This window comes from Nymphaea colorata, chromosome 6 (assembly GCF_008831285.2).
Source record: "Nymphaea colorata isolate Beijing-Zhang1983 chromosome 6, ASM883128v2, whole genome shotgun sequence".
Taxonomy (NCBI): Eukaryota; Viridiplantae; Streptophyta; class Magnoliopsida; order Nymphaeales; family Nymphaeaceae; genus Nymphaea; species Nymphaea colorata.
The window spans coordinates 17,417,764-17,443,554 of record NC_045143.1 but is presented as its reverse complement, the minus strand read 5'-3'; the positions used below and the strand labels follow the sequence as shown (position 1 = coordinate 17,443,554).

At 38.7% G+C, this 25,791-nt stretch overlaps 3 protein-coding genes and 1 long non-coding RNA gene across 13 annotated transcripts in view; 1 reads left to right on the top strand and 3 right to left on the bottom strand.

The window, feature by feature from the left end:
- The window catches only part of LOC126410188 (uncharacterized), a 32,747-nt gene extending 29,596 nt beyond the window's left edge, over nucleotides 1-3,151 (bottom strand). The window contains exons 1-2 of the long non-coding RNA XR_007573731.1: nucleotides 2,597-3,151; nucleotides 2,423-2,486 (exon numbers count right to left, since the gene is read on the bottom strand). This is a non-coding gene — a long non-coding RNA (uncharacterized LOC126410188). The remainder of the gene's footprint in view (nucleotides 1-2,422; nucleotides 2,487-2,596) is intronic.
- The window catches only part of LOC116256811 (malate dehydrogenase, chloroplastic-like), a 25,836-nt gene extending 1,892 nt beyond the window's left edge, over nucleotides 1-23,944 (bottom strand). Inside the window, exon 1 of one of the 3 annotated variants that reach the window (XM_050078505.1) lies at nucleotides 23,804-23,944. The gene's annotated coding sequence lies outside the window, so the exon portion shown is untranslated. Of the gene's footprint in view, nucleotides 1-23,666; nucleotides 23,688-23,803 lie in introns of those variants that run through there. The other 2 variants (XM_050078506.1, XM_050078507.1) reach the window with 2 other exon arrangements.
- Nucleotides 5,846-7,171, top strand: LOC116256810 (polygalacturonase inhibitor-like). The gene has a single exon (XM_031633301.2). It carries the CDS (start codon nucleotides 5,861-5,863, stop codon nucleotides 6,980-6,982), a length of 1,122 nt encoding a protein of 373 aa, XP_031489161.1. The 5' UTR covers nucleotides 5,846-5,860; the 3' UTR covers nucleotides 6,983-7,171.
- On the bottom strand, nucleotides 15,132-23,944 carry LOC116256123 (malate dehydrogenase, chloroplastic-like). Of its 8 annotated transcripts, none has more exons than XM_031632345.2 (2): nucleotides 23,804-23,944; nucleotides 15,132-16,795 (listed from the first exon to the last, which is right to left on the bottom strand). In XM_031632345.2, the coding sequence occupies exon 2, from the start codon at nucleotides 16,773-16,775 to the stop codon at nucleotides 15,531-15,533; it is 1,245 nt and encodes a 414-aa protein (XP_031488205.1). In that variant the 5' UTR covers nucleotides 16,776-16,795; nucleotides 23,804-23,944; the 3' UTR covers nucleotides 15,132-15,530. The 8 variants fall into 8 exon arrangements, with proteins under 8 accessions (XP_031488205.1, XP_031488204.1, XP_031488209.1 ...); XM_031632344.2 differs by having other exon boundaries at nucleotides 15,132-16,790; nucleotides 23,804-23,938; XM_031632349.2 differs by lacking the exon at nucleotides 23,804-23,944 and adding an exon at nucleotides 23,667-23,763 and having other exon boundaries at nucleotides 15,132-16,790.
- Nucleotides 23,945-25,791: the final 1,847 nt, after the last annotated feature.

Below are 25,791 nucleotides of genomic sequence, written 5' to 3'. Positions count from 1 at the left end.
GATCATTTGCAGCATTGTGCTGGAGGACTGGTGGGATTGTCGATGGGCCAAATGCTGCACATGTAACATGAACAACCATATATAGATGGGGAGGAAGGTTCAATGACCTATTTGAAGAGCATTCCTATGATATGCTCATGAAGTTTTGGTAAATAAAGTTTCCATATTTGCTATTGACTTGCAAGTAAGTTTGTGTTTGCAACCCAAAAATCCATTTTCGTTTTTTAAGTCTTTATAATTTATTTTTTTTTTAAATAAGAGGAGAAAGGGACTCACCCGTCTGTACAAGGATTGACCATTCTCGGCACCTTTACCAGGGGCAACCAATCCAAGGGCTATGTTTATTCTTGATGCATTTTATTTTGGCTGAAACATCTTTTATTCTAAATGTGGTGTGATGTTGCAAAAATGTTGAAGATTTGATGTTTCAAATTTTTGAAAAAGTTTTAAAGAATCATTTGAGAATATAAAACATTTTGATTTGGGAAATTTTGAATTGAGAAAACTTTACAAATATCATTTGGAAACCTTTAACGATCACTTTTTGAAGCCACTTTAATGTTCTCTTAAGACTTTAAGTAGGTTTGAGATTTTGCTCTAATTCAATTACTACCAAACTAGATGTCAATATTATTTTGATTAAGTTCTTTTAGAGATGTGCTTGTGATCATTCATGATGTCATGTGAATGTGGATGTATGAATTCATTAACCCTATATGATTAGAAGCAAATCATTCATTCCTACTATAACATTCATTAAAAGCATTCCTACCATCACATACATCTAAGTTTCCTGTTTTTATTTATAAGATTGTCATGAATATTTTTGGGGGCCGTTGATGACAAAGAAATCTGGAATTGAAAAAACATTTCTGGAAATAAGTTTTCTGGAATAAAGGAATGGGAAAAATGTTTATGATTCTCATTTTTGATGTGCGTGTGTTGATTGTAAATTTATTTCTTAGTTTGATGAAAAAGAAATATATTTCTAGGTTTAGTGGAATGCATCTGGTTCTTGGTGTTCGTTTGACGATCCTTTTTTTTCTTAGATTTTTTCATTTTGCTCAATTGTTTGTTACCTTGAGTGCTTCTACTATTCAAATTGCATTAGACTATACTGACAGGTGATATCGCCATTGACGTGGTATTGCCGACTGGACACTGTAGAAGGGAAGGGTAACCAAAATGGAGTTCGATTGACGTTCATAGTGAAGAACAAGATATGGGCTGAGAGGTATTATGGGACGTATAATGAAATTCTCAACTTTTTCTCCCCTGAAAGAGTAGACAACAAAGTGTAGTTTAGCTCTTGACGATAATTGGAGTGCATGATTTTTCTAGAGATCCAAGAAGGTTGCTGGTGGAACGATTGAGGTAGGTTTCTTTATGTTGTTTTAGTCTTCAAGGAAATTGAAAATGCTGTTATATGTTGGTGTGGGATAATACATGATATATTTATATATGTTGAAGACAGAAAAGAAACCATGAAAGATCCCCAAAACAGATAATGACCATCTTGGCTTTTCAGGTTCAGCAAAAGAATCCCCATCCACAATTTCACAGAATCCTTATTTGTTGGTATATTGTTTAATATCTCTTAGCAAGGGACAGGGAAATGGAGTTCATCAACTATAAATATTTAAAGGGAATTAATTTCCGAACAAAGAAGATTGGATGATCATGTCAAATAATCCCTCAAGAACTCGCCATAAATTATGACATGAAAGATCACCTAATCCATTTGAAGAAGGAATTGACTTAAAAGATGCACTATAAACCCAAATAATTTGCTTTCAGCTAAGTGGAACTTACAAGGCCATAATTACAAGAAATAGATTCAACAATGTCTGCCGCAGTTTTCTTAGATCAGAAGATCTATACATACCACTGGAAAACAATTAGAAAGCAGTAAGCTACTTGGTCTACTCAGGAAGAGTATGTTCGAAAGCACGCAATGCATGTTGTACTAATCTTGGTGAGAACCTAATGTGATATGACTCATAAAGAAAGCTAGAAGCCAATTTAGTAACAGCTAGCCAAAAACTATTAGATGCGTCTTACATCACATACTAGAGCCGTTCATTGGTTTTCAAACCTGAAGAAAATGAAGAGTTAAGTCTGGTAATAGAACCTCAAGAACATGTTTAAGGCTGGGCACAACTATAACTACAGTAGAGAGGCAATGGAGCGAGAGAGACGGAAGGGATCGCGCTGAGTTGTAGACTCAATGCTTGAAATAGCTGCTACCAAAGGCAGGGAACAAATTAAGGCAGGGAACGTGTAGTGAAAAATAGAAATCATAACACAAGTGCCAATCCAATCACAAAATTAGGCAAAAGAGCTCTCGAAGAAGATTCATCAGGAAGGAAAACAAAAATAGACAAGAAGATGTAAGAGGAGGTGGATCTCGTGAAAACCCTACCCATTTGATTTTCAGCCCTTGCAAGGAGTTGATGATGTTTCTTGAGGCAACTTTTCCAGATCCACTGAAAATCGAGCAACAAGTCTATGTTATGATGATGGAGAGAGGAATGCATAGTCAGTGGATCACCAGGAACAGAGGGAGAGAGAGATAGAGAGAGAGAGGATTACTTACACAGCAAGAGAATGAGAGGGTGAGAGGGACGACGGATGCATCTGAGGCAGCAGCAACGAAGGAAGGCAGCAACAGCAGGAGCAGCATTCCTCTCTCTCTCGTGGGTGGGGTGAAGCAGCTGAGGACAAGAAGATGGCCTTTGCATGCCCTAACGGGCAAAAAAAAAAAACAGAAAATATCTTTCCACCTCTCACGGTGGAAAGATGTTTCCGGAAATTTTTTTCTGAAATGTCTTCAACGTTACAAAAAATATTTGCACATTTGATGAAATGGAAATATTTTAAATATTTAAAACAATTTTCTTGTTCAACAGTATATTTCCAGTGAATCAAACGAGCCCTTTATGAAAATAGAAAAGTTTTTGAAAATGGAATAGGGTTCTAAACCATCAAGTATGATTCCAATATTGGGTCATTACTTGAGTTTTAGTTTCGGTGAAGTCGGCAAATGAAAAGTTAAAACCTTAGATCTTAGGAAAAAAAATATTCAAAACAATGGAAAAGAGAAAAGACTTTAATCCGAGAGGAATAAGGAAAGAGAGAAATAGATTTTGAAATTCACAAAATAAAAGGTTTATAAAAGGGAGAGATATACATATTCTTATATACGTATATATATATATATATATATATATATATATATATATATATATGTATATATATATATATGAAAAAGAGAGAGATTTTAGAGAGAGAAAAAGTGGAACACATGTATATACATTCATTTATACATGTACATATATGAGAATTTGTAAAAGAGTATGCTAAATCATAAAGACAGAAAGACAAAGAGAGAGAGTCATGTGCAGTATAGTATATAACATGTATATACGCATATGTTTTTATGAGATTTGAAATCAAGAAATAAGTTAAAAATATATTACTTCAATTTTTTTATGTAGGCTGGAGAGGAACTTAAGTCATGCAAAAGCATAGGCTAAGTCTCCAAGGCCTCATTAAAGAGGGTTCTTGTTTTCGAAAATCTTTTAGAAAACATGATTCTAAGTATTTTATATGTGTCGTTTATTACAAGAAAATATATTTCTCCTACGTTGGGTATGGAAGAAAATCAAACACACATGCAATGGAGAAGAATGTAATAAAACATTCATTGGAGTTCCTAACTGGGTGATTAAGAGAGGAATTAAACATGAAAATGTCATGAAGATGCATTTTAACAAGTACATATTCATGAAGGGTTTTTCTCGGGTTAGAGGAATCTCAAGCTCAAAATCAATATAATAATGAAAAAATCTCAACCCAAACACTCATTCTCACTGTTCATTCACTCATTAATTAAGAAAAACTATCAAGCATGGACATCATCTCAAGCATGGACATCATCTCAAGCATAGATGATGAACAAAGCAACATAACAAAAATATTTTGAAAATAAATAAAGAAACAAAATTTATTTCGCCTTGCACATGCTCTCAATGCATTCAAGAGTAGCTCTCGACTCTAGATAGGAAATTTTTAGAGCTATCTTGCACTGCCATGGGGAGGTGGCAAGAGGAATGAAAATAAATGAAAACAAATAGAGGACTACATACCTAAAATATAGATGATATTAGGAACAAGTCTCTTTCTTCTCATGATTCTAGAGTTTCCTTGGGTGATGCTCCAAAATAATAAAGGTATCCAAGAGATCTCCTTGTGCTCCTTTGAAGGATTGGAACTTAGAGAAACTTGCTCCCAAGGTTGGAGAAGAAGAAGAAGAGAAGAAGAGAGAAATGGAGAGAGAGCAAAGGAAAACTTTAAATCTTCAGATAAGAAAACAATAGAAGTTCCCCAAGGGTTAGCACATGCCCAAAAGAGAAGATTATGAGGGTATTTCTAAATAGTTTTGGAGTCAAAACTCAAATTTTGAATTTTTTTAATTTAACAACATTTTTATGCAAATTTCAAGTATTTTTGAATGATTTTTTATTTTTTTTAAATATGTTTTGACCAAGTGGGATTGGCCATTAGCCATGCAAATACCCCTTTGGGGTGTGGACAGGGCTAATGCCCACCCAACATAGCCAAACCCTCCCTCCCAAAGGGGTCATTTTAGCCAAAAATGGGGCCTACACTATTCGTAGCAAAAAGTGGGTTCACTATTCTCATCCCCTTGTCACTTATTGGTTAAATAAAAGTTTTTTAATAAATGGCTACCCAAGCTCAAGCCAAATCTTGGATCGAGAGTTCGAGCTTCTTAGCTCAAGCTTTGAATCAAGTTTGAGCCAGCTCGAACTGTAGATATTGAGAAACTAGGCTATCTTGGGCTGACCCAGCTTGGCTCAAACTCGGCCTGTAGGTTACCCCTCTCATGTTCATACGGAAATTATCACATCTAGTTCGTGTTAATAAAGTTTGAATTCCGATCCAAAATGGAACTTAACATACGAGCTACTTGAACTACAGTGAATTTGAGTTTGAATCCATCCATGCCAAACCAGAGGCGGCGGCTCTGATCTTCATGTTTTAGAAAGGGCAGTTCTGTCATGTATTCTCCATTCTGAGTTTATCCTCAACAACGAACCCTCAAAACTCTGTAACATAATTCATACAACTTTGATGGAACCCACAAAATTAAGTAACCGCCCCCACATAAATTGCCTTCTTTATGTATAAATACCTCCTTTAATTTTTACTTATTGATTTATAGAGACTTCCCTTGAAGTTTAAAATTTAAACTTTGGTGCTCATTGGACAGAAATTTGAACCCCATAGATGCATGGTTGTGGAGTGGAGACAAACAAACGGAAAAAATTCCTGCATCCTGACGATGAGCGGTTGAGATTCTCTGCCCGCCATTTTGTGGTCTCTCGGAAAAAGAAAACCGTGTACGTCGAGACAGGCGGTGTGGTGGGGAGTCAAATATCACGAGCAAGCAAAAGAAATCTTTAACAGCTGTGGCCCTGTTTTGAGAACATGTGGGCCGGGAGAGGAGACATACCGATGGCATCGGACCGTCACTGTAGCTCAAGGTCGACCCGGCACTGAGCGGGTTTGGTCGGATTAAAATAAAATATATACTTTTAAATATAAAATAATATAATTAATCATAACAAAATGTATATTATTTAAAAATAAAATAATATTTAAAAAATGTATTAAATTGAATCGCGCTTCGTCGGGCCAACTAAGGCGGACTCGGTAAGTTACCGGATCGAGTCAACTCAGTGCTGTTTTTTAGATGGACCCGTTGCCCAGCGTTACTCACCTTTACTTCCGCATGTCATGAGCTCAATTTCAAGGAAAACGAAAATGGGATCCATTAATGAAGCGCGTAAGCTGGCCGCCTTTAGAAAATTTTGTCGAAAGCGGGCGCCAGAGAGACAGAGACGGAGATTATAAAGTGGGGAGTAGCTTCTGGTCTACCTTCATCCACGAGCTGAGCAGTCTGCAACAAGGGAGTTTGGAAATGCCTCGCCTTTTCGTCTTCCTTTTGTTCTCCCTCTCCATCACCGTCGCCTCTGCTTCCAGGTGGCGATGCCTTCCCGAAGATGCGCAGGTTGTGAACGAGATCTTCGCCGCCCTCAACCGGACGACCTTCACCGGTGACTGCTGCCACCTATTCAGCATGATCCAGTGCAATCCAAACACCAGCAGCGTGACGAGCTTCAGCCTCTTCGGCGATGACTTTAATGGCCCGATTCCGGCAGCCATCGCCAAGTTCCCCAATTTGCAGTTTCTCAGCATCCATAAGATGCCGAATCTTCATGGAGGAATCCCACCATCCTTCGCCAGCCTCACCAAGCTCACCTACTTTCGCATCACCTGGACGAACGTCTCCGGCCCCATACCAAGTTGGTTGAATCGACTGACCAACCTGGGGGGTTTGGACCTGTCCTACAACCAGTTCAGTGGCTCCATTCCCCCAACCCTTGCTGATCTTCCCAGTCTCACATGGCTGCATTTGGACCGCAACAAGCTGACCGGTCCCATACCCGAGTCCTTCGGCCAGTTCCGAGGCGCCAACCCTTCGATCTTCCTCTCTCACAATAGCCTTTCCGGCCCCATACCCAAGTCTCTTGGCCGTGTCGATTTCTCCACCATCGATCTCGATAGGAATCTGCTAGTCGGCGACCCATCTCACCTCTTCAACAATCGATCCAAGTCACTGAGCACCTTGATTCTCTCCCGGAATCTCTTCGATTTCGACCTGACCGGTGTCACCTTCCCGTCCGGCTTGCAGATCTTGGATTTCTCACATAACATGATAGGGGGAAGCATCCCCACGGAAATTACGAGCCTCGCTAACCTGCAGCAGTTCAACGTGAGCTACAACAGGCTGTGCGGGAGGATCCCCCAAGGTGGGAACATGCAGAAGTTCGATAGTTCGTCCTATATGCACAACCGCTGCCTCTGTGGACCGCCGCTCTCTGCTAAATTATGTTGAAATCTGTTTTACTCAACCCTCTGAGCTTGCCCACTCAATAAATGCAGCTCTGTTTTCTCTGGTTTGGTTAACTTAAGAATAGCATTTCGGAAATTAATTCCGTGTAAGTTCGGAAAATCGTGTTTTCTCTTCTGGGATGTCGAAGAAATCACTTAAACGATGTATGTATATCACGACATTATTTTGTCATTCTCTTGGTGGTTATTCTTTACTTTCTAGTTAAAATGAAAACGTTTTTTCTTGTGAAACCAGACAATTTTAAGTCTCGGGATCAAGGAAAAACAGAGGAACAGCTCAAAACGAAAATCTGAAAAGCCAAAATGTTACTGCAGAACTGGAGAAGTACGCAGGAAACAGAGCAGGACAAGTCGAGAGACAGAGACAGAGACAGAGACAGAGACAGAGAGAGCGACTTCATGGAGTCAAAAATGCATTTATGTATCAAGTTGGGATATTTCGCGTGGGAGACGGAAACAGCCCAGAATTTACTCTTTTTAGAGGCTGGGCTTTCGATTGTTGTGACTTCCAAGAGCTCCATCGATTAATGCCTCCATCAGTTTTCTCCATCGATTAGATATCTCCATACATAATTGTCGTTTTCAGTTAAAGCTACAACTGACGCAATTTTTGCCTTCGTTGCGAGTGAAATTAGCTTTTATAGCTAGTTGCTTTTGCAAGCAGAGGCAGCTCCTGAGAAAAGTAGCAGAGCAAAGGAAAAACAGGCAGCAGCTTAGGCGTAAAACAGAGACACACCAGCAAATTTTAAAAAACCGATGTATACGCATAAGAAAATCGTCCTTTTCTTTCATTAAAAATGAGAGGTATCTATTCAATGACTCAGGATTAGGGCAGAATTATGGCAAGAGAAGCTTATTGTTCCCTTTATTATAATAATTACCAAAAAATCACAAGAAAAATCAATGGTGAAAATCCTTTTTTGTGCACTCAAATCCCCACCGCGTGGGAACATATCTGCAACAGAATTGATATATGCCTCATAAGAAAGAAAATATTTGAAGCCAAAGTATCCGGATTCTTCTAATTTTAGGCTTTAACACCCCCTCCTTGAACTGGAGGGTGAGATCACCTACACTCAGTTTGGATTTGAGAATGCAAATTGATCCTTATTTAAAGACTTGGTAAATATATCCACCAACTACAAGTGTGACGGAACATGCTAAATATTAATCATTCCAGTTGTAACCACATTACACACCAGGTGACAGTTGATTTTGACATGCTTGGTGTGTACATTCCAAACAGGATTCGCTGAAATTTGTATAGTAGATTTGTTATCATTAAACAAGGTGATTGGATGAGGAACAACAACTGGAAATCTGCCAACAGTGCTTTTGGCCAAACTATTTTGCATTCAATGTCTACTATAGTTTTGTACTCAGCTTTTTGCATTTGTCAATTTTGTAATTCAGCAAGAGGTTTATTTACAAAATTGGTGAGCTGGTGAGAGGAAGGAAGATGCTGAACCAATAATTTTCCCCTTGTAACATGATCTCAAACAAAGAGTGAATCGATCTCAATATGTTTGCTTTTCTGGAGTAGAATGGAATTGGCAGACAAGCATGTAGCGCTCACATTGTCACACCAAATGACTGAAGCACAAGTGATTTGAATTCCAAGTTCCCCAAGAAGAGATCATAATTAGAGAAGTTCAGCAGCATTGTTGGCAACAGCCCTATATTCAGCCTCTGTAAATGAACAAAAAACAATAGGTTGCTTTTGGAACTCCAAACGATCTAATTAGGTCCGAGATAAATTGTATAGGCTCCAGTAGATTTTCGATCATCAGAGCAACGGCCCAGTCTCAATCAGAATAGGCATTTAGCTCCCATTTGAACTTGGGAAGGAGAAGACCATACTGCAAGGTACCCTTTAGGTAGCAGAGAATGCGCTCGACTGCAATCCAATGGTCAAGTGTCGGTGCTTGCATAAATTGGCGGGCCTTATTAACAGCAAAGGCAAGATTGAGAGAGAGAGAGAGAGAGAGAGAAATATTGAAGTGCACCCACTGTTTGCCTATATTGTGTGGTGTCCAGAAAATGAGCGCCCACCTTAGTTAATGCTGTGGTTGTTGACGTGGGAGTGGAGATAGGCTTAACCCCAACAATTTTTGCTCATCTCAAAAGAATATTTATACTGCATTAAGAATAAGCTGTGTGAAGACTGAATAGCTTGGACTCTGAGAAAATAGTGGAGAGGCCTTAGATCCTTGAGAGCAAATTCCTTGTTGAGTGTATTGATCAGACGTTACATAAAGAATTGGATGTCCGGATGTCATCTACATATATTGTCATATAGATCTTAAATTGCCACCCATTAAGAACAAATTATGAAATGTCTGTGGTGGCCATTTGCAATCCACTTGAATGAGAGCACAATTCAACTCTTGATGCCAGGCTCCAGGAGTCCGTTTCAGTCCATATAAAAGCATTTTGTAAACTACAAACGCACCAGGGTGATGCTCATCTTCATACTGGTGGTTGTGCCATGAAGACTGGTTTTGTCAAGACACTATTCAAGAAAGCATTGTTAACATCTAATTGTTTAATCATCCAATCATGAGAGATGGCAAGAGAAAGCTCTGTGCAAATGGTTGTGGATTTTACTACTATGTGTCGAAGTAGTTGACCCCATCAGTTTGATAGTATTGCCTTGAACCTGTATATTGTGCTTTACTTTGTAAACCCACTTGCAACCATTGATGGGGTTGATCTGAAAGAGAAGAGACAAGCATCCAAGTTCCATTACTGCAGAGAGCCTCAACTGCTTTTTTCATGGGGTCACTCCAGTGAGCATGTTGGGCAGCCTGGTTATAGGTTTTGGGTCTTAGGTCATCGACTTTGGAATTGAGGGCAAGAGGAATAGGATACAAAGTCGACTAGTACACATTTGGTCGATGAGTCCCATCTTGGGATCGTGTGACCATTTGGTGCATACGAAGACGTCGTATAGTGGGCTGTTTACAAGAGGATGAAATGGTCTCATTAGGTTCAGGTTTTGACCCTTCAAGGCTCGGCGAGGGAGTGCCTTGGTAAATGTCGGGTTCAATGGGTGTTGATAAAGGTAATGGAATAGAAACCAGTGTGGCTTTAGGGGTTTCAATGGGTTTTTGGCTGACTGGGTATGAGCAAAAGTTGGGTCTCATTAAAAATTACATTTTGATTAACTATATATTTCTTAGTTTCATTTGAAAACAGATGAAACCCTTATGGACATTAGAATACCCAAGGAGGACACATTGTTTAAAATTTAAATTCTAGCTCGTCTTTCTAGTGGGTTGAAGGCACGAGTATATAATACAACCAAAGACACAGAGAGATGTGCAATTAGGTGGCCTCCCAAACAATACTTCATAAGTTCAAACTTATGAATCATATCTCTAACAACTTCAAAATTAGGATGACCTAGTCTCTCATGCCATCATTCCAAGGGAACATGCTCCTCATAAAGCACCAACTTCTTGTGTTTCTCAATGTCTACCGGCGTCAGCAAGTTGATCCGGTAGAGCCTTGCATGACTTGTCCCCCTAAGAATCTCTCTTGTTGTGAGCTGATCCTTAACCACATAGTTATCATGATGAAATTCAAAAACAACTTTATCCTCGTTGAAAAATCTATTAACCGACAATAAAGTGTGAACTATGTTGACAACATGTAAGATATTTTGCAAAGAAATATAATATTTAGAGACTTTGAAGAGAGCCTTACCAATGTCCTTGAGAGGAACTCCTAAGCCATTACCCATTTTGACTAAATCAAAACCTACGTAGGACTCATGCAAGGATAGATTCTCCAATATATTTGTTATTTGGTGGCTTGCCCCAAAGTCTGGGATCCAGCCGTTTCCATCCATTATATGCAGAGGAAAAGAATGATAGACAGTAGCTTCACTTCCTGTTTGATTTTGGGAATTAATATTGCCAGTGATTTGAAGCAAGTGTTGGTAGAGTGTCCTGGCTTGTCACAGTAGCGGCAAACGACTCTAGGCTTGTTGTAGTCAGTATGGCCACCTACCTCTTCCTCGTCCACAGCCACGATTAAAGTTATTGCCTCCTCGACTATATGAACCTTGACAAAAGTAAACCTCTTTAACTTCAGTTTTATATTATGTAACATTAGCCAAGGGCTGCACCATACCACCACTTGATGCATCCTTTTGATCTTTGATTTGTGTTTCTTGAATAAGAAGCAGTCCGTTCAATTCAGCTAGAGATATAGGATTCACATAAGTTGTAACAGTGCTTTAAATGGTCCATATTCTAGCGGGCGGCCTCTTAAGAGGTGCATTATCAAGTCTTCATCATCGACAGGTTTGCCAGCCTTAGCAAGCTGGTGAGCCAACATCTTGGCCTTTTATATTCATCAGTAGATAAAGTACCCTTCTTAAGAACATGTAATTGCTCTTTTAACTGCATGTTCTTTGATCGAGAATGGGCTGCGAAACACTATATGAGAGTCTTCCATAAGCCATATGAGGTATTCAATCCAATGACATGAGCATGCACAGTATCATTAAAAGACAAGATGAGTTGGTCGTTCTTCAGCCAGCCAACAACTTGAAAATCCCATGAACACCATACCTGAACTGAACAATGATTTTGATCGAATCGAAGGTGTCAAAAACTACCAAAAATTTCCCCAATGGTACTAGATAGACCCCTACCAGATGGCTAGAGTTTTCCCCCTTTTCTCTCTCTCTCTCTCTCTCTCTCTCTCTCTCTCTCTCTATATATATATATATATATATATATATATATATATATATATATATATATATATATATATATATATATATATATATATCTTCCTCTCCCACTCTCTTTCTCACCATTCTTCTCTGACCAGCTCAATAGTAGTATAATTAGTTTTTAATCTCATTAATTAAATCAGTATTAATCCATTATTAAATTGTTCTAATCCTGCTTATTAACCAATTTACTAATCCACCGACTATCTTGCAGTTAAATTCCTCAAGAGTACTTTGCATTTACAAAAAAACAGCTTACCAAATTTTAAAAATTACAATTAAGTTTTCTAGAATTCTCAAAGGGACTCAGATTTTCATAAACCGGTTCTTCACCATGCGTAGTCCAATTTTAGCCAAATCAATATCATTGGAGAGCTGGTCTTGAGCTCCATCCAACCGTACCAGTCTCCTACCATCCACGAGAAAGTTGGCTACCACCAGTAACAACGTATAACAAACAACTCAAGAATATAAAGATATAGGCTCGAAAAGTGCCTGCAATATGGGGCAATACAGTTGAATAGACAAATATTGAGAACGATTTTTCGAAATATCTCTTCTCGATGAGCAAGGCTAGCTCAAGCTTAACATTTTATAAACTGAAAGAGTGTAATTTCAAAAATTTAAGAATTTGTGTTGGAAGTGAACTTCATATAGGCCCTTACTCTAGATGTACAAATTTCCAAGAACTTGAAATTTATTTTTGAAAGCACCTCTTTTCAATGAGGCTGGTGGCGCTTAACCCTTTACCAAAATGAGTCAATTTCAAAAATTCTAGAATCCTTTTGAAAGTACCTCTTCTAGAAAGGTCCAGGTTAACCGTTAACCTTAATGGTAGTACAGAGAGTGGTAGTTTTCTCTTGAGCTTGTCACTTGAATTTCACTTTATGGGGTTGGTTGCCTGCCTTAATTTTGTAGCTCTTGCAAATCGATCCTTCCTCAGGTATTCATTTTTTGTCTAAGTGAACCTTTCATACATTTTCATTTTGCACAAATTCATATTTGAAGATATACTCTTCATTTGCAGGATTCTCCAGCAAATCACACGTATATCTCGTCCCTCAACTTGGAGGGGAAATGCTTGTGCACCTCTAATATGGGCACATTGGTGGCCGATTGGATACTTCATTTATTGCCATAGCAATTTTTTGGGCCTTTTTATCTCCTCTTTTCCCATCCATCTCTTACAAGAAGAGTACTGCATGTTTCTTAAGCCTTGCATATTCTACTTACTAAAGTGATTGGCTGAGTTGAAAAATTACCCAACAAGGTTTGGTCAGAAAGATTGAAATCATTTTGTGCCTTGAACTTTAATATTGACATCGAAGAACTTCCCAGTTTTTATAATGACAAGCTTTTTCATTTTTCTCCTGCCAGGTTAATTTTGAGGCCTGGACTTGAATTCACTCTTTCTACAGAAAGAGAAGCAGCTTTTGAACTATATTTCAAAATAAATAAAGGATTTTGAAAAAGAATTGAAATCATAAGGATCTGAAACTTGTTGCATCTTAACTCTCGATTGGAAAGGATATTGAAAATAAAAATTTTCTACGTTTTCAGTTTTATTTTATTTTTCATGTTAAGAATTTGAAAGCATACGTTTCCTTGTTTTGTTTTCAATCTTTTTTGGCCCAAGAAGTCTATGTAGGTTTTTATCTTTTTGCCTAAATGGGTGAATTTCGGTTGGAATTGTCTAAATTAAGATGCTCCAAACTCTAAGGCCTCACGAGGTCACTTTGGGCCAGCTTCTTTACGACAGCCATTATTTGGTGGATAATAAGTTGAGAAAATTAGAAGCCAAGCTGTGTTTTCAAGAGATAGAAGTACCCTCAACACGCTTCTTTCTTACGTGCATTGTCGGCAGTATGAATATTGGTGCTGGACAAGTTTGCCTGAATGCTGAGCCTGAGGGTGGTGAAGAATACAACAGCACACCAAAGTCTCAAGGTGACTGACTACTTTAGGAAAAAAACAAATTGGTTCAAAGGGAAAAGGGTTATGGAACTGTCAGCTAAAGGAACTCAGATTTGTTTCACTTACTATCTAATGGAAGAACATTCAAAAGAAATTCTAAATACATGCAATTAGTCCCCTTAGAGAGGAATCATAATCATATCTCTGAAACTGCCATTACTATTGGACTCTAATCCATGTACGTTTGGAACCATATGATGTATCAACTTCACATTTCCCGTTTGTCACAAGGCAAGAGATTTTGCAATAATCGTTCAACCGACTCGTGTTATAATGAACACTCGACTAAATATTATTGATCAAGGGAAAAGGAATCACAAGAAAACAACAATTCGAAGAATTAGTGGATGGGCATTCCACTAGTTCGGCCCACTGTCTTTCTTCACCAACGAAACAGAGGCCGCCCCACCGTTTTGCGATTACATGAAAGCTCAAGCAGAAAGTAAGAAGCGAAGTTAAAGATCCTGAATGAAGAATAATAATAGTAGAGAGAGAGAGAGAGAGCATGATGCAGTGGTGACATCCCCAACAGCCGCTCCTCGTGCACAGACTAAAACTGACGGTCCATATTGAGACTTGCCAACACAAAATTTGCGAATTCAATTATTGATTGACATTATGTGACCATGTCCACATGTTTTATTGAAAGATATTTATCAACTGTGACAAGTACTATCATAAAAAAAAAAAGTAATAGTAAAATAACGTACTAAAGTAAAAAGCTAAAGGGCCAAGAAAGAACGGAGCATGGAGCAACCTCAGCAATCGACAACCACAAGAGCAAGCAGCCTCTGTTTCGAAAAGGTGGGTCGTGGGATCTTGTTGTAGAGACTGAAAAGCATTTTAATATACAAATGCTGCGACAGGCGATGCATGCATCTTGCCACCCAATTTAAATCTTTAAATGAAAAAGATATTATCGATAATTAATTAACTTAATTAGTTTTTACTAACAAGGGTGAGCCAGTCCCAACCACTAAGTTTGTGTTCGACTCGGTGACTAGATTTCAATCTCATGTACAGTTCTGACTGCAAGTCAAATTCTGACAATGATTCATTTGTCGGAGAAAGAATGAAAAGCCTAGAAAGCTAAATTTGGACTGAAAGGCTGATCCGTGACACCTCATTGGATTTGCCTTGTAGTTGGACCCAAACAAGGATCCTATTTATTAATTTTATGGATCCAATTTGGAAAAGCTAGCAAGGTCCTACCCAAAAATCCAAATGGAAAGACCAACTTTCAATATTCCAAATCTACAATATATAACCTGGATCCATATTCATAATAGTCAAAAATTGATCCATTCTACTTTATTGGATCCATTAATATATGAATATGGGCCAATACGGATACAAATCATGTATACTTTGATCTAGTCCTAAAATGCCTTGATAAAAACAGAACACCACCTTGATCGATTCCAAAACTGCTCAGAGTACTAGAATAAAGGAGTATGCACCATCCACAACAACAGAACGCGTTTAATATGAATTGTACAATGAAACAATCTTGGGAAGATTGCGAATCCAAGCAACATGGTTCCCATAGAGACTATGAAAGCCTGGTTTCCGTAAATGATTCTGCCAAAGGATCTGATTACTGCAAGAAACCAGACACCGGTTGGTTACATTTCTATAGCATCTAATCATGCACACGTTTTCGACTTTCATCCAAAACTCTCCTCTACCAAATTGCTTGAAAAGACTCGTTCCTACAAAATTTGGCAGCAACCCCGCAATCAAGTGCCCCACCTGGAGGCAAATCGTCTGCTGCCGTTATTCTTCTAATTAAAGGAAGGCTTGATACAACTCAAACTGCAGCTGTAGTAGCCTGCTTATGCACGAAGGCGATGCCCTTGTCAATGCTTGCCTTCAGTTCTGGTTTCAAGGCTTCCAGGGCCTTCTGCTCATACTCAGACAGCCCTTGAAGATCTGCAGATATGAAGGCTTCGATACCCTGCTTCCCCAGCTTGACTCTTGAAGCAAAGAATGGAAGCTCCGACAGCTCAGACTGCACATAAGAACATTCATACACGTCGCTATCACCATCCAAGGCCCTGAGGGAAGATTCCACAAATCTAGCTGCTGCATATGCCATGGAAAGAGTAGCTGAACCAGCACCAGCTTTTGCCTCAACAACTTCAGTTCCAGCATTTTGGATCCTCACAGTAAGATCCTCCACCTCTTCACCGGTGAAACTAACTGATGGCTTTGTTTTGGACAGTAATGGTAATATAGTAATGCCGGCATGCCCACCAACAACTGGTACATCAACATCAATCAGCCTCAGATTCTTCTTCTGTGCAACAAATGTATTTGCTCTCACAACATCAAGGGTGGTAACCCCAAAAAGCTTTTTTGGATCATAAACGCCTTTCTGTTTCAAAACTTCAGCTGCAATTGGCACGGTGGAATTGACTGGATTGCTGATAATGTGAATGAAGGCACCAGGACAATTATCAGCCACTGCCTCAACTAAGCTTTTGACAATACCAGCATTGATATTGAAAAGATCATCACGTGTCATGCCAGGCTTCCTTGGCACTCCAGCTGGAACCACGACAACGTCCACACCTTTCAAGGCATTAGCCAACTCAGAAGGACCTGTAAAGTCCAGGACCCGAGAAGGAGTATTGCAATGACTAAGGTCAGCAGCAACTCCTTTAACGTTAGCAACATCATAAAGATGCAATGAGGACACCAACGGGGACATCTTGACCAGAAGTGCTAGCGGTTGCCCAATTCCTCCAGCAGCCCCCAGGACAGCTACCTTGTAGGACGAAGCTCTTGGCAGCAGACAACTAGATTGTTCGCATGCTTGTTTGCATTCTAATGATCTTGATGAAACTAGAAGAGCAGCACCACTTTCCTTGCCTAAGAATGAAGATTCCGATTCCATGATGACACCAGTTGCTGCCTTCAGACCACTGAACCTCTGAAGATCAACTCTGGGCTTGAACCTTGCAAAAGAGGGCCTGAACCTTGATGATGGAGATGAATATGCATCAAAACCAGTGGTTCTCATTGAAAAAGCGGGCGTTGTCATTGATGCCATTACCGCTGTATTTCTCTGTGCTTCACAAAAAAATTAGCATTTGTCACAACCCAGAGATGTCCATAGATTCCAAACACAACAAAAGTTGAAGCAGGCCAAGAAAGTAATGGAAACCAGTCCCACACTATTAGAGAAAGAAAAAAAATCCAAATTGGTATAATTTCCTACCAGTTACAAAATGGCTACTTTGTGATCATGGACAAAAATAGGTAGAATATAGGACTGCCTTGACATTTCCAAAGGATGTACAAGACTTTTCTTTAATAAGGCGTTCCAGCTAAAACAACAATATAACAAGAATGACCCTGTGTGTGAGAGAGAGGCTGAGAGAGAAAGATGCACAAGAACAGCTCACAAACTCTTCTAGAGAAAGCCCATTAAATATTACAAAGTCGTCCAGCATTCAAGCTGTAGGCAATATTTTTAAACCCAGTGAGCTGGGACCCGGCTTTGCCCATTATCAGCTCATGACTCGGGATTCAACTCGGTGACTACAGCTTGAGTTTTGTTCAATATGGCTTTTCAAGCAGAATAATATATAACTTGCAAACGTAAAGGTTGTAAAATGACCTGATTACATGCATAATTCAGAAGAAATAAGTCAAATTAACGTCAAGTAAAGCCATGACTAAGTTACATTACTCATATAATAATAAGAAATTGGATGATTAAGCTACTCTAGAGTAGTATATTTCAACATAATTGAGTATCAATGAAAAACAACCCAACAAAAACAAGCATTAAAGTGAAGATAGATTATAACACCAAATTTTGGGTGCACAGAATATTGGGAAAGTCAAACAAATTGACTCCGTGAGTCAAAAGAGCTTCGGGCGAGTCAAACAAGTCTTTGGTGAGTCTTTCTGAGCTTTGGATAACACTGAGCCCCTACTAGGGGCCAGGGGGACCTGGTAGGAGGATGAGCCAGCCAAGTTGACTCTGCGAGTCCTTAAACATTAGCTGTAGCTCTGCCATTACACCTAACGACTACCATTCTGAAAGTCAGAAAATATAAAATTCTTAGCCCACCAAAGAAGACATTAGAAATAATGGGAAAAAAAACTTTTAAGAACTAGAATAGTTCTGCTGAAAAATGATTTCCTCAGTAACTCGAGTATTCATATCTAAAGACCTACAAGAAAAATTATTTCATTTTGACTAGAAGATCATTTATACATCATAAAGAGGAGATGTACTCATTACTTCACTCCAGTTACCCTTTAATCATGTTTGGCAGAAAGAACAGATGAAAACAGGGCATTCTGTTCTGCAGTTCCATTAAATCTGTGTAACACAAGGCAACATCCAAGCATTCCTCAACACAAAAGGATGCATTCAACACATCCCTTGTCTGTGTTCTCTTGTAGGACCACCAAGTGATGAACAGTGGCATCTGATCTGCATTAGAACAGAACTCAAACAAGATTTTGGGTGTGTTTTATCACCATTTTTACGTCTCTACGTACAGACATGCTGCAATGCAGGTGCATGAAAGAAAAAATTATTTATCTGGGACTACAAAATTATTTATCTGGGACTTTGGACAACCTTACTCAATTACAGTTGAGTTGCAAGCTTTTTTGTCTTCTTTGGTCATACAATATGCAACAATGGTGAAAGTCCTACAAATTTACATAATTATATCCTGTATCCTACATAAAATTGGCACACCCATATTCCACACATACCATATCTACAACTCTACATGATTCTGCCAAGCCAGACCCCTACTCTTGTCCAATGTTTGTCTGTTCTTCACATTTCCAAACTTACATCAGATTACACAAGTCAATGATAGTAATTGATCAATGTAGTGGTTTCTTCAAAGATATATAGGGCTAGGATTCACAACCGACAAGAGGGAAAATGAACATGCATAGTATGGAAATCACCAAATAAAGTCATCACACCTTCTTGCAAGGAAGGTCTAATTTGAATTTAATTCAGCTCTTAGTACAATCCTCAATTATCCCACAATCCACACCTGTCATAATTTTCACTTTGTTGTTTGAGCCCATAAATAATATTTGTCCAAAGAGTGCTAACAGCACTTTAAGATGGAACCATGCACTCATTTCTTTGCTCAACCTTACTTGTTTATTTTACTAAATGTACATCTGGGCATACAAATATAGGTGCAGAACAAACATATAAACAGCACAAAAAGAAATATATTTACTTTGGACATGGACAAACTTACCCAATTATAGTCACTTGCAAGGGCATAGAATAAAAGTCCTAGAATTATCTGATAGTATCTTCTAAATAAAATTAGGACACCTATATTTCGGACATGGCAAGTCTGCATGAATTAACTCTGCCAGAGCCAAGCTGTCTGTTCGTGCTTATTCAATGTTTTGGGCCCTTCACAATTCCAGATTTAGACTAGATTAAGAACGCTACACATAGTTAATTATTTAAATCTTATGTAATTGTTTAGTTATCTAGTAGTTTCTAACTTTATTCAAACCAATATTAGCCAAGACTCATGAGTTTAAAAAAAAGTTCAGGCATGCTGAGAATGGGAAACTACATAAAGTCAGTCCACTGTCCTTAGTAGGAGGTTACCAAGTTGAATATAATTTGCCTTTACTATCATCCTTACCTCCACCATAATCCACCTGATTATTTGCATTATTTATACTGTGTTATTTGATCCACATAAACAATATCTTTGTTCCATGGACTAGTAGAACACTTTATGCAAATGATCAGAAAAATGTGGAGTAGCTACTTTTTGCAACTCTACTGCTTCACCTTTTGTCCCAGACCCCCAGTTCTTTAGTAGCATAGCACCTCCACCTAACTTTATCATACATACACATACTTACTTGTCACCTATCTCACATGGATACAGGTTCAGGTTCGGGTGCAGCTACCGGTACGGGTGCAGAAAAAATTCAAAATCATGGGTCACGGGTACGCCTGGCTGTACATAATATATAATTATATATATACACACACACACACACACACACACACACACACACACAAAAATATGGAAAAATACATTTATTAAGATGACAATCCAATACAATGCATATAATTATATTGTAATGTATTGATATATAAATTCTATGTTGTATATTGACCATATAATTACAGATACAGCAATATATAACAGCACGTATGCAGTCGCAGTCACGAAAGTGGAAAAGAGAACAGGGCAGTTGTAATGTGTTGTAGAATGAAAAGACTTAAATCATTGGCCAGTGAAAACTGGGAAAAGAAGCAAGGAAAAAATGACTTGAAAGATGGCGATGAAGATGAACCAGGAACAAGGTAAAGGAGAGGAGCAGTTGGCTAAAAAAAGAAGTCAAAGAGGAGTCGGTCAGTGAAAAAAGGTACCAAAAAATGGACGAAAGAAGAGTCGATCAGAGCTGACCGTGTCCATAAAAGGTCGGATACGACCCTGGGTACGTTGACTGTACCTCCATACCCGCACCCGTGTCCAGGTGAGTCGACACCGACACTTCAGGTGCACAGGAGGCCCGTGTATTCAGAGCTTGTCACTTGTCAGCGTTAGTTGTTTCCCAAAGTTAACTCCAGTAGCAGTAAGTAACAGGACATGCATGCACATAGCATCCAGGACATGCATAACAGGGTTGAATTCCATCACTTGTTGGAAGTCACTAGAATTGTCTGTGACTACTCCTACATGCCACTGAAAAAGCAACACATTATTCTACTCCATGTTTCTCCGAAGATCAAATGTGCTGAGCAATGCCTATTTCTACAGACACTGTGGAAATGCTTGTGTCCCTGTTGCACTAGATCATCAATTTCAAAACACTATCTACAAGTCACCCAAAACAATGCCATCCAAAATATTCAGGCAAAGTTAAGGTTACCTTTTACTCCCACAATGGACACAAGAATTGCAAGAAAGTAAAAGCAAAACAAGTTTTGCCAGAATACAAGTATTGCCCTTAAAAGAAAATCAGCAAAATTCTAGTCAATTGAAAACACTGGTCATAACTCATAGTAATCATGATCCTTGACAAGCACTCAAAAGTTGAAAATAGTTTCTGTGAAACGTAAACTAATCTTCTCTTTGGAAGTTGTAACAAAAGAGAAGTTTAAAAGTTAAAAAGGAAAAAAGGCATGGAACCCTTCCCTTCACCCACGGTCAAGCCTTCCTGCCATTGCCAAACCACCAAACCAAATATTATCCTCCTTCTCCTTGCCCTCCTCCTCCTCCTCTTCTTCTTCTACTTCTTCCTACTCCTTCTCCTCCTCCTCACCTCCTATGTCCTCCCCTCATTTTTCTTCTTCTTCCTTTGAACCTTGACATACCCAATCAGCACATGCAACAGCACCACAACAATGTGGGCGAAGCACACAGACAGGTGTGCCCATGTGACGTGGTTATAAAAAATAAAGATAGGTAAGATAAAAAGGGAGCAAATCAACATACCAGCAAGAACCTTGAGAACTTAAAAGGACAAGGATAACAGTAAAAGGAAAATTACAAATTCCTCTTGGTCTGGATCAGGCAAAGGGGGAACAAAATTTTTCTAAGCCAAGTGGGATCAGTTTATTCCACCATAATAATGTGTGACATTATCCTCCCCTCTGTTTCATTGTTGGAAAGGCCTTTTGTATTGTAGACCATATTCACAAATATCATTTTGGAGTTTTAAGTGGCAAGGTTTTTTTCGGGTATAATAAGGCGAGCTTGAAAGGAAACAGAAAAAAAAAACAGTAAATTTTAAAAAAATCCTAAAAATTAGGGATAAATAAAATAAAGAGCAATGTACATAATAATTAACAATAATAAATAAATAAGCATAGTAAGTTATGATTTATGAACTATAGAAAAGTCGCCAAACATATATAACATTATACGAGTATAACCCTTATGCAAAACCGAATTAACAAAACCCGACAAAAAGCAATGTTAATAACATGGTAAAAAAACTATAAATCAAGCCAGACCACCCTCTAAACAGCAGAACCAAAAGAACTAGCCCTTAACCATCAGAACAAAAAGAACTAGGCAGAAAACAACGTTAATAAAAGGGTAAAATGATTAAAAAACATACAACAACAAATAGCGTCAATAAGAGGACATTATGTTTAGCTAATTTTTCCTATCAAAATAAGACAAAAAAAAAAGTATAAACTACCTGTTATAGCAAAACAAGGAGCGAAAGAGACGGGGAGAACTGCCGGTGGTGTGGAAATCCAGCAGAGCAATCGAGAGAAACTAAGGGAGATAGAGAAAAATGTTGCTCAGCAGCCGTCGGAACAATGTTGCTCAGCAGCAGTTCAGCAGAGGCAAAAAATCCCCAAATTTCTCAAGCTTTCAGTTTTCACCAAATCTAATACCCTAGAGAACTGAACCTCCCAAAACAGAGAACGAATGATGCCCAAAAGAACTCGACCTCAGTCTTAGGCGGTGAAGGTCGACCTGTTTCTTAACGATCTTTTCCCCTTTTGTCATTACAATATTCAAATATTACACTTGACGCCACCAACTTGAAAAAAAAATTGAAAGAATAAAAAGACGTGAAAAAACGCATTTTAAACGCGTTTTTTTACGTGTCTTTTGTATTTTTGCCCTTTTTTTCGTTTTTTTGGGCTAATAATTTTTTCGCGTTTTTTTAGACAAAAACACAATATTTGTAACTATGTTTAATTTAGACGAGGGAAAAGTCCTAAATTACACGGGTTCCGATATGGGTTCGGGAGCTGGTTCTGCGATGCCCCAAACATGGAATGTTTAGAAAATATGGGTATGGTGGTAAGGCAAATGTTCAAAATTAAAGCAAAATTCATACACAATAAGTCATTTCACAGTTCGTACATATAATCCCATCAAATGAATCAAAACAAAAAATATAGACAGTTCAACGTGGAACAGAAAATATAGTCACATACAGGAAAGTAACAGGCAGTCAAACGGTTCCTAAGTCCTAACTCTGCTTTTGATATGCATATGCAGCTCAAAAATATCAAATATAAAACAGCAGAACGGAGAAATCTGTTACAGCGTCACAGATCAGAAATCGATTCAAATCGATTTTCACGGCAACAATCAAACGCCAAAATTGAAACAAGCAGAAATAAAACAGCTCAAAACGAAAAATAGACATGAAGAAACCCAATAAAAACAATCAAGATTTACAAAGGAAGGGTAAAAAATGAACCCACGAAACCCTAGCTTCAAAAACACAAAAAATAGATACCTACAAAACGTAAATTCTCAGACTTACAGATATCAGACGACATATTAGGCTATTAGTAATTAAATTTTGATATTCATTATCAATAATATTTTGACATGACAAAGGGAACCCATAGCCATAAACACACAACCAAAAAGTCGTGTCTTAAAAGACTAACGTTCCGAAATTTACGATAAAATTCTTTGGTGCTTTTCTAAAATATCAGGAAAACGAAAGATTCCCTATATAGACAAAAGAAAATGAGCTTGACTCGCTTGCCTCTGGCTGAATGAAATAGCGTCAGTACATCTACAAACCATTCGGTTTCCGATTAGCCAAGTTCAAGGAAACATGGTGAACAACATGGAAGGCCACTTATGGTGCATTAAAGAAATCTGGTGGTTCTAGATCTTGAGGTGTCCTCAAGATAACAGATTCACTGGCATACCTTGCTTGACGATTTGGATAACCACTCGGTGACAGGAAAATGGAAAAGGCAGGAAAACTTATGAACGATGTAATAGCTTACGGCCCAATGATAAATAATAACAACAACGGAGAACAAAAATCAGAAGAAAAGGAGAAACAAAAACAAGGAGATGATCGAAGAAGAAGAAGAAATAACAAAGAAAAGAAACTAATATTAATAAAAAGCTAATATTCATAAGTGATAACAATAATAGCCATTAGCCACCACAGAAGAGGAAGATAAAAAAAGCACCTAAACGCAAAATACGGATCCAGCGAATTCCGCCCGAAGAAGGAGGAAATGCAGAGAACTAAAAGAAAAAACAGAGAGAGAAGAGGGATCCGGCGAGATCCTCCAGGGGCAAAAGAATAATCACGAGGATAAAATACCTTGTCCAGCGACCTTGTGAACGGATCCGACCACCTGATACGCCGAATTTGGCGGCTGGATGGACGGATGGCCGATGGATGGCTGCTATGCTGCTGGCTGCGCCTGCATAAGCAACGCCTGTGGCAACGTGGGGTTTCAATTTGGGTGGAACATGTCGTGAAATAGCTCAGGAAGGGATACTACTTTCTCGGGGGTAAATTTGGAGATTCGCTTCGAATTTCGCCTACTTATGTGATTGTTTGGAATCGCCCACCGCGTAGAAGGGCATATTCGGCCCTACTTTGGCAGAACGGCTACGATTTAAAAGGCATTCAATGTTGTAAAAGTTATTTGTCTCATAAAATTCAATTACTTGGTCGCTTTACAAGCTTTTTCCTCTATAAAAATATTTAGAACGAATCTTGATATTGTAAAGTATCGGGTGTGTTTGCTTATCGTAGATTTGAGTGATATTTCATATCTACAAATTTAAGGTCGGACATTTTTCATTCAAACTTAAAATCCATGATTTTTAACACTTAGTATAGATTTTTACTCCCATACGATTTTATAAGTCAGGTATCTTTTTGGTCCGACCAGCCTTGTGGAGCCCATAATCGACGAAAAAGATGGAAAAGTTTCCCCCGTTTGATGCCCCAAGTGGGGGACAATTGTCCTTTCATATTTGAGAACCAGAAGACGAGAAGTGGATGTTTCTTGTGCCCGACTTTTTTGTTTGCCGATTCGTCCGGGTCGGGTCGAGAGAGGTCCACGAGGAACTGGAACAGCAGCAGGTGGCCACATGGGAAGGCAATGATGTTGATGGGTTGTGGGACATCAACATGGGCTTTTGGTTTGGCCCGAAACCTCCACCCCTCTGCCCTTATATTTCATTGTTTGACCGTTGCTTTTTTTTTTTTTTTTCCTTAAATGTTTGTTCAGATTTCACGCCCCCGATTTGCTGATCCTCGGCCGCATCCAACTTTAAGTTTCGGTGCAATAGATTTAAAAAATCTTATTTGGATAAAATTAGATCCAGATCCATGACAGAGAGGGAGGGTGCTTGTCATTATGTTTTGGTGATGTCGAAAGCAGAAAGAAGGCAGCCCCTTCCATAACTTGGTATCTTTCATACGAGCGTTTGGCTCAGCTATTTTGAAATATGTTGTGTAGAAGGAAGCATTTGTTTTTTCAGCTCTACTTTCAATGAGAAAAATCATATGTTTAGGTGACACCCACCAAATCCATGCGCAAGGATGTGTCGATGATGTTCGAAATTCGGTTGGTAAGAAACTCAGTTTTTAGCTTTTCAAAAGAAAGTGAATAACCCCTCATAGAGAAACGTCAATCTTTTATTCATGTTCTCAAACACTCTAACTCTTGTTGAGTAAGTAGAAAGAATATTTCATCATACATCTTACCATCCAACGAAGAAAGCCGAAAGCCCACCCTTCCTACCATCCCTCGAGGATACCTACTTTTGGTACCTCAAAGTCTTTGACGTCCCTCCATAAACCTAATTTTCACAACACATTTTTCTTGGAAGATAGTACCATTGTAACACAATCTACCATGCTTTTTTTTTTTTGTTCTAACTTAAGGCCAAGAAAATGACAGTATCAATTTTGTCGTTGCGGTGTTCTTTTTTTGGCTTCCCAAAGATGGCAGTACAAGTAATACCTCAGGCAACACTCGTTTTAATTCTTCCTACAGTTAAAACCAATCTTCAAATGAAAAGCACTCTGGTCGCCTTTTTTTTCTTCTTTATGCGGACTAAAAGGTGAATCAGACGACCACGAGATTGCCTGACCAAAATCATTGCGCATAAGTCATTCATTTTGAGGCCAAGGTGCGGCTTTTCTTGACGGCTACGCTGTACTATTCGGAAAAATGACGTCACACAAACCCCCGACATTTTCAGCATTCTGCGAATCTCCAGCGTTGTCGGCACCATCATCCGAATCGGCCAGGAGAATTTATTTTTGAAAGTCGGTGAATATGCTGTCTG

Bases quoted from the DNA above. Each gene is read 5' to 3' on its own strand.
- LOC116256123 (XM_031632345.2), bottom strand. From the start codon at position 16,775: ATGGCATCAATGACAACGCCCGCTTTTTCAATGAGAACCACTGGTTTT.
- LOC116256810 (XM_031633301.2), top strand. From the start codon at position 5,861: ATGAAGCGCGTAAGCTGGCCGCCTTTAGAAAATTTTGTCGAAAGCGGG.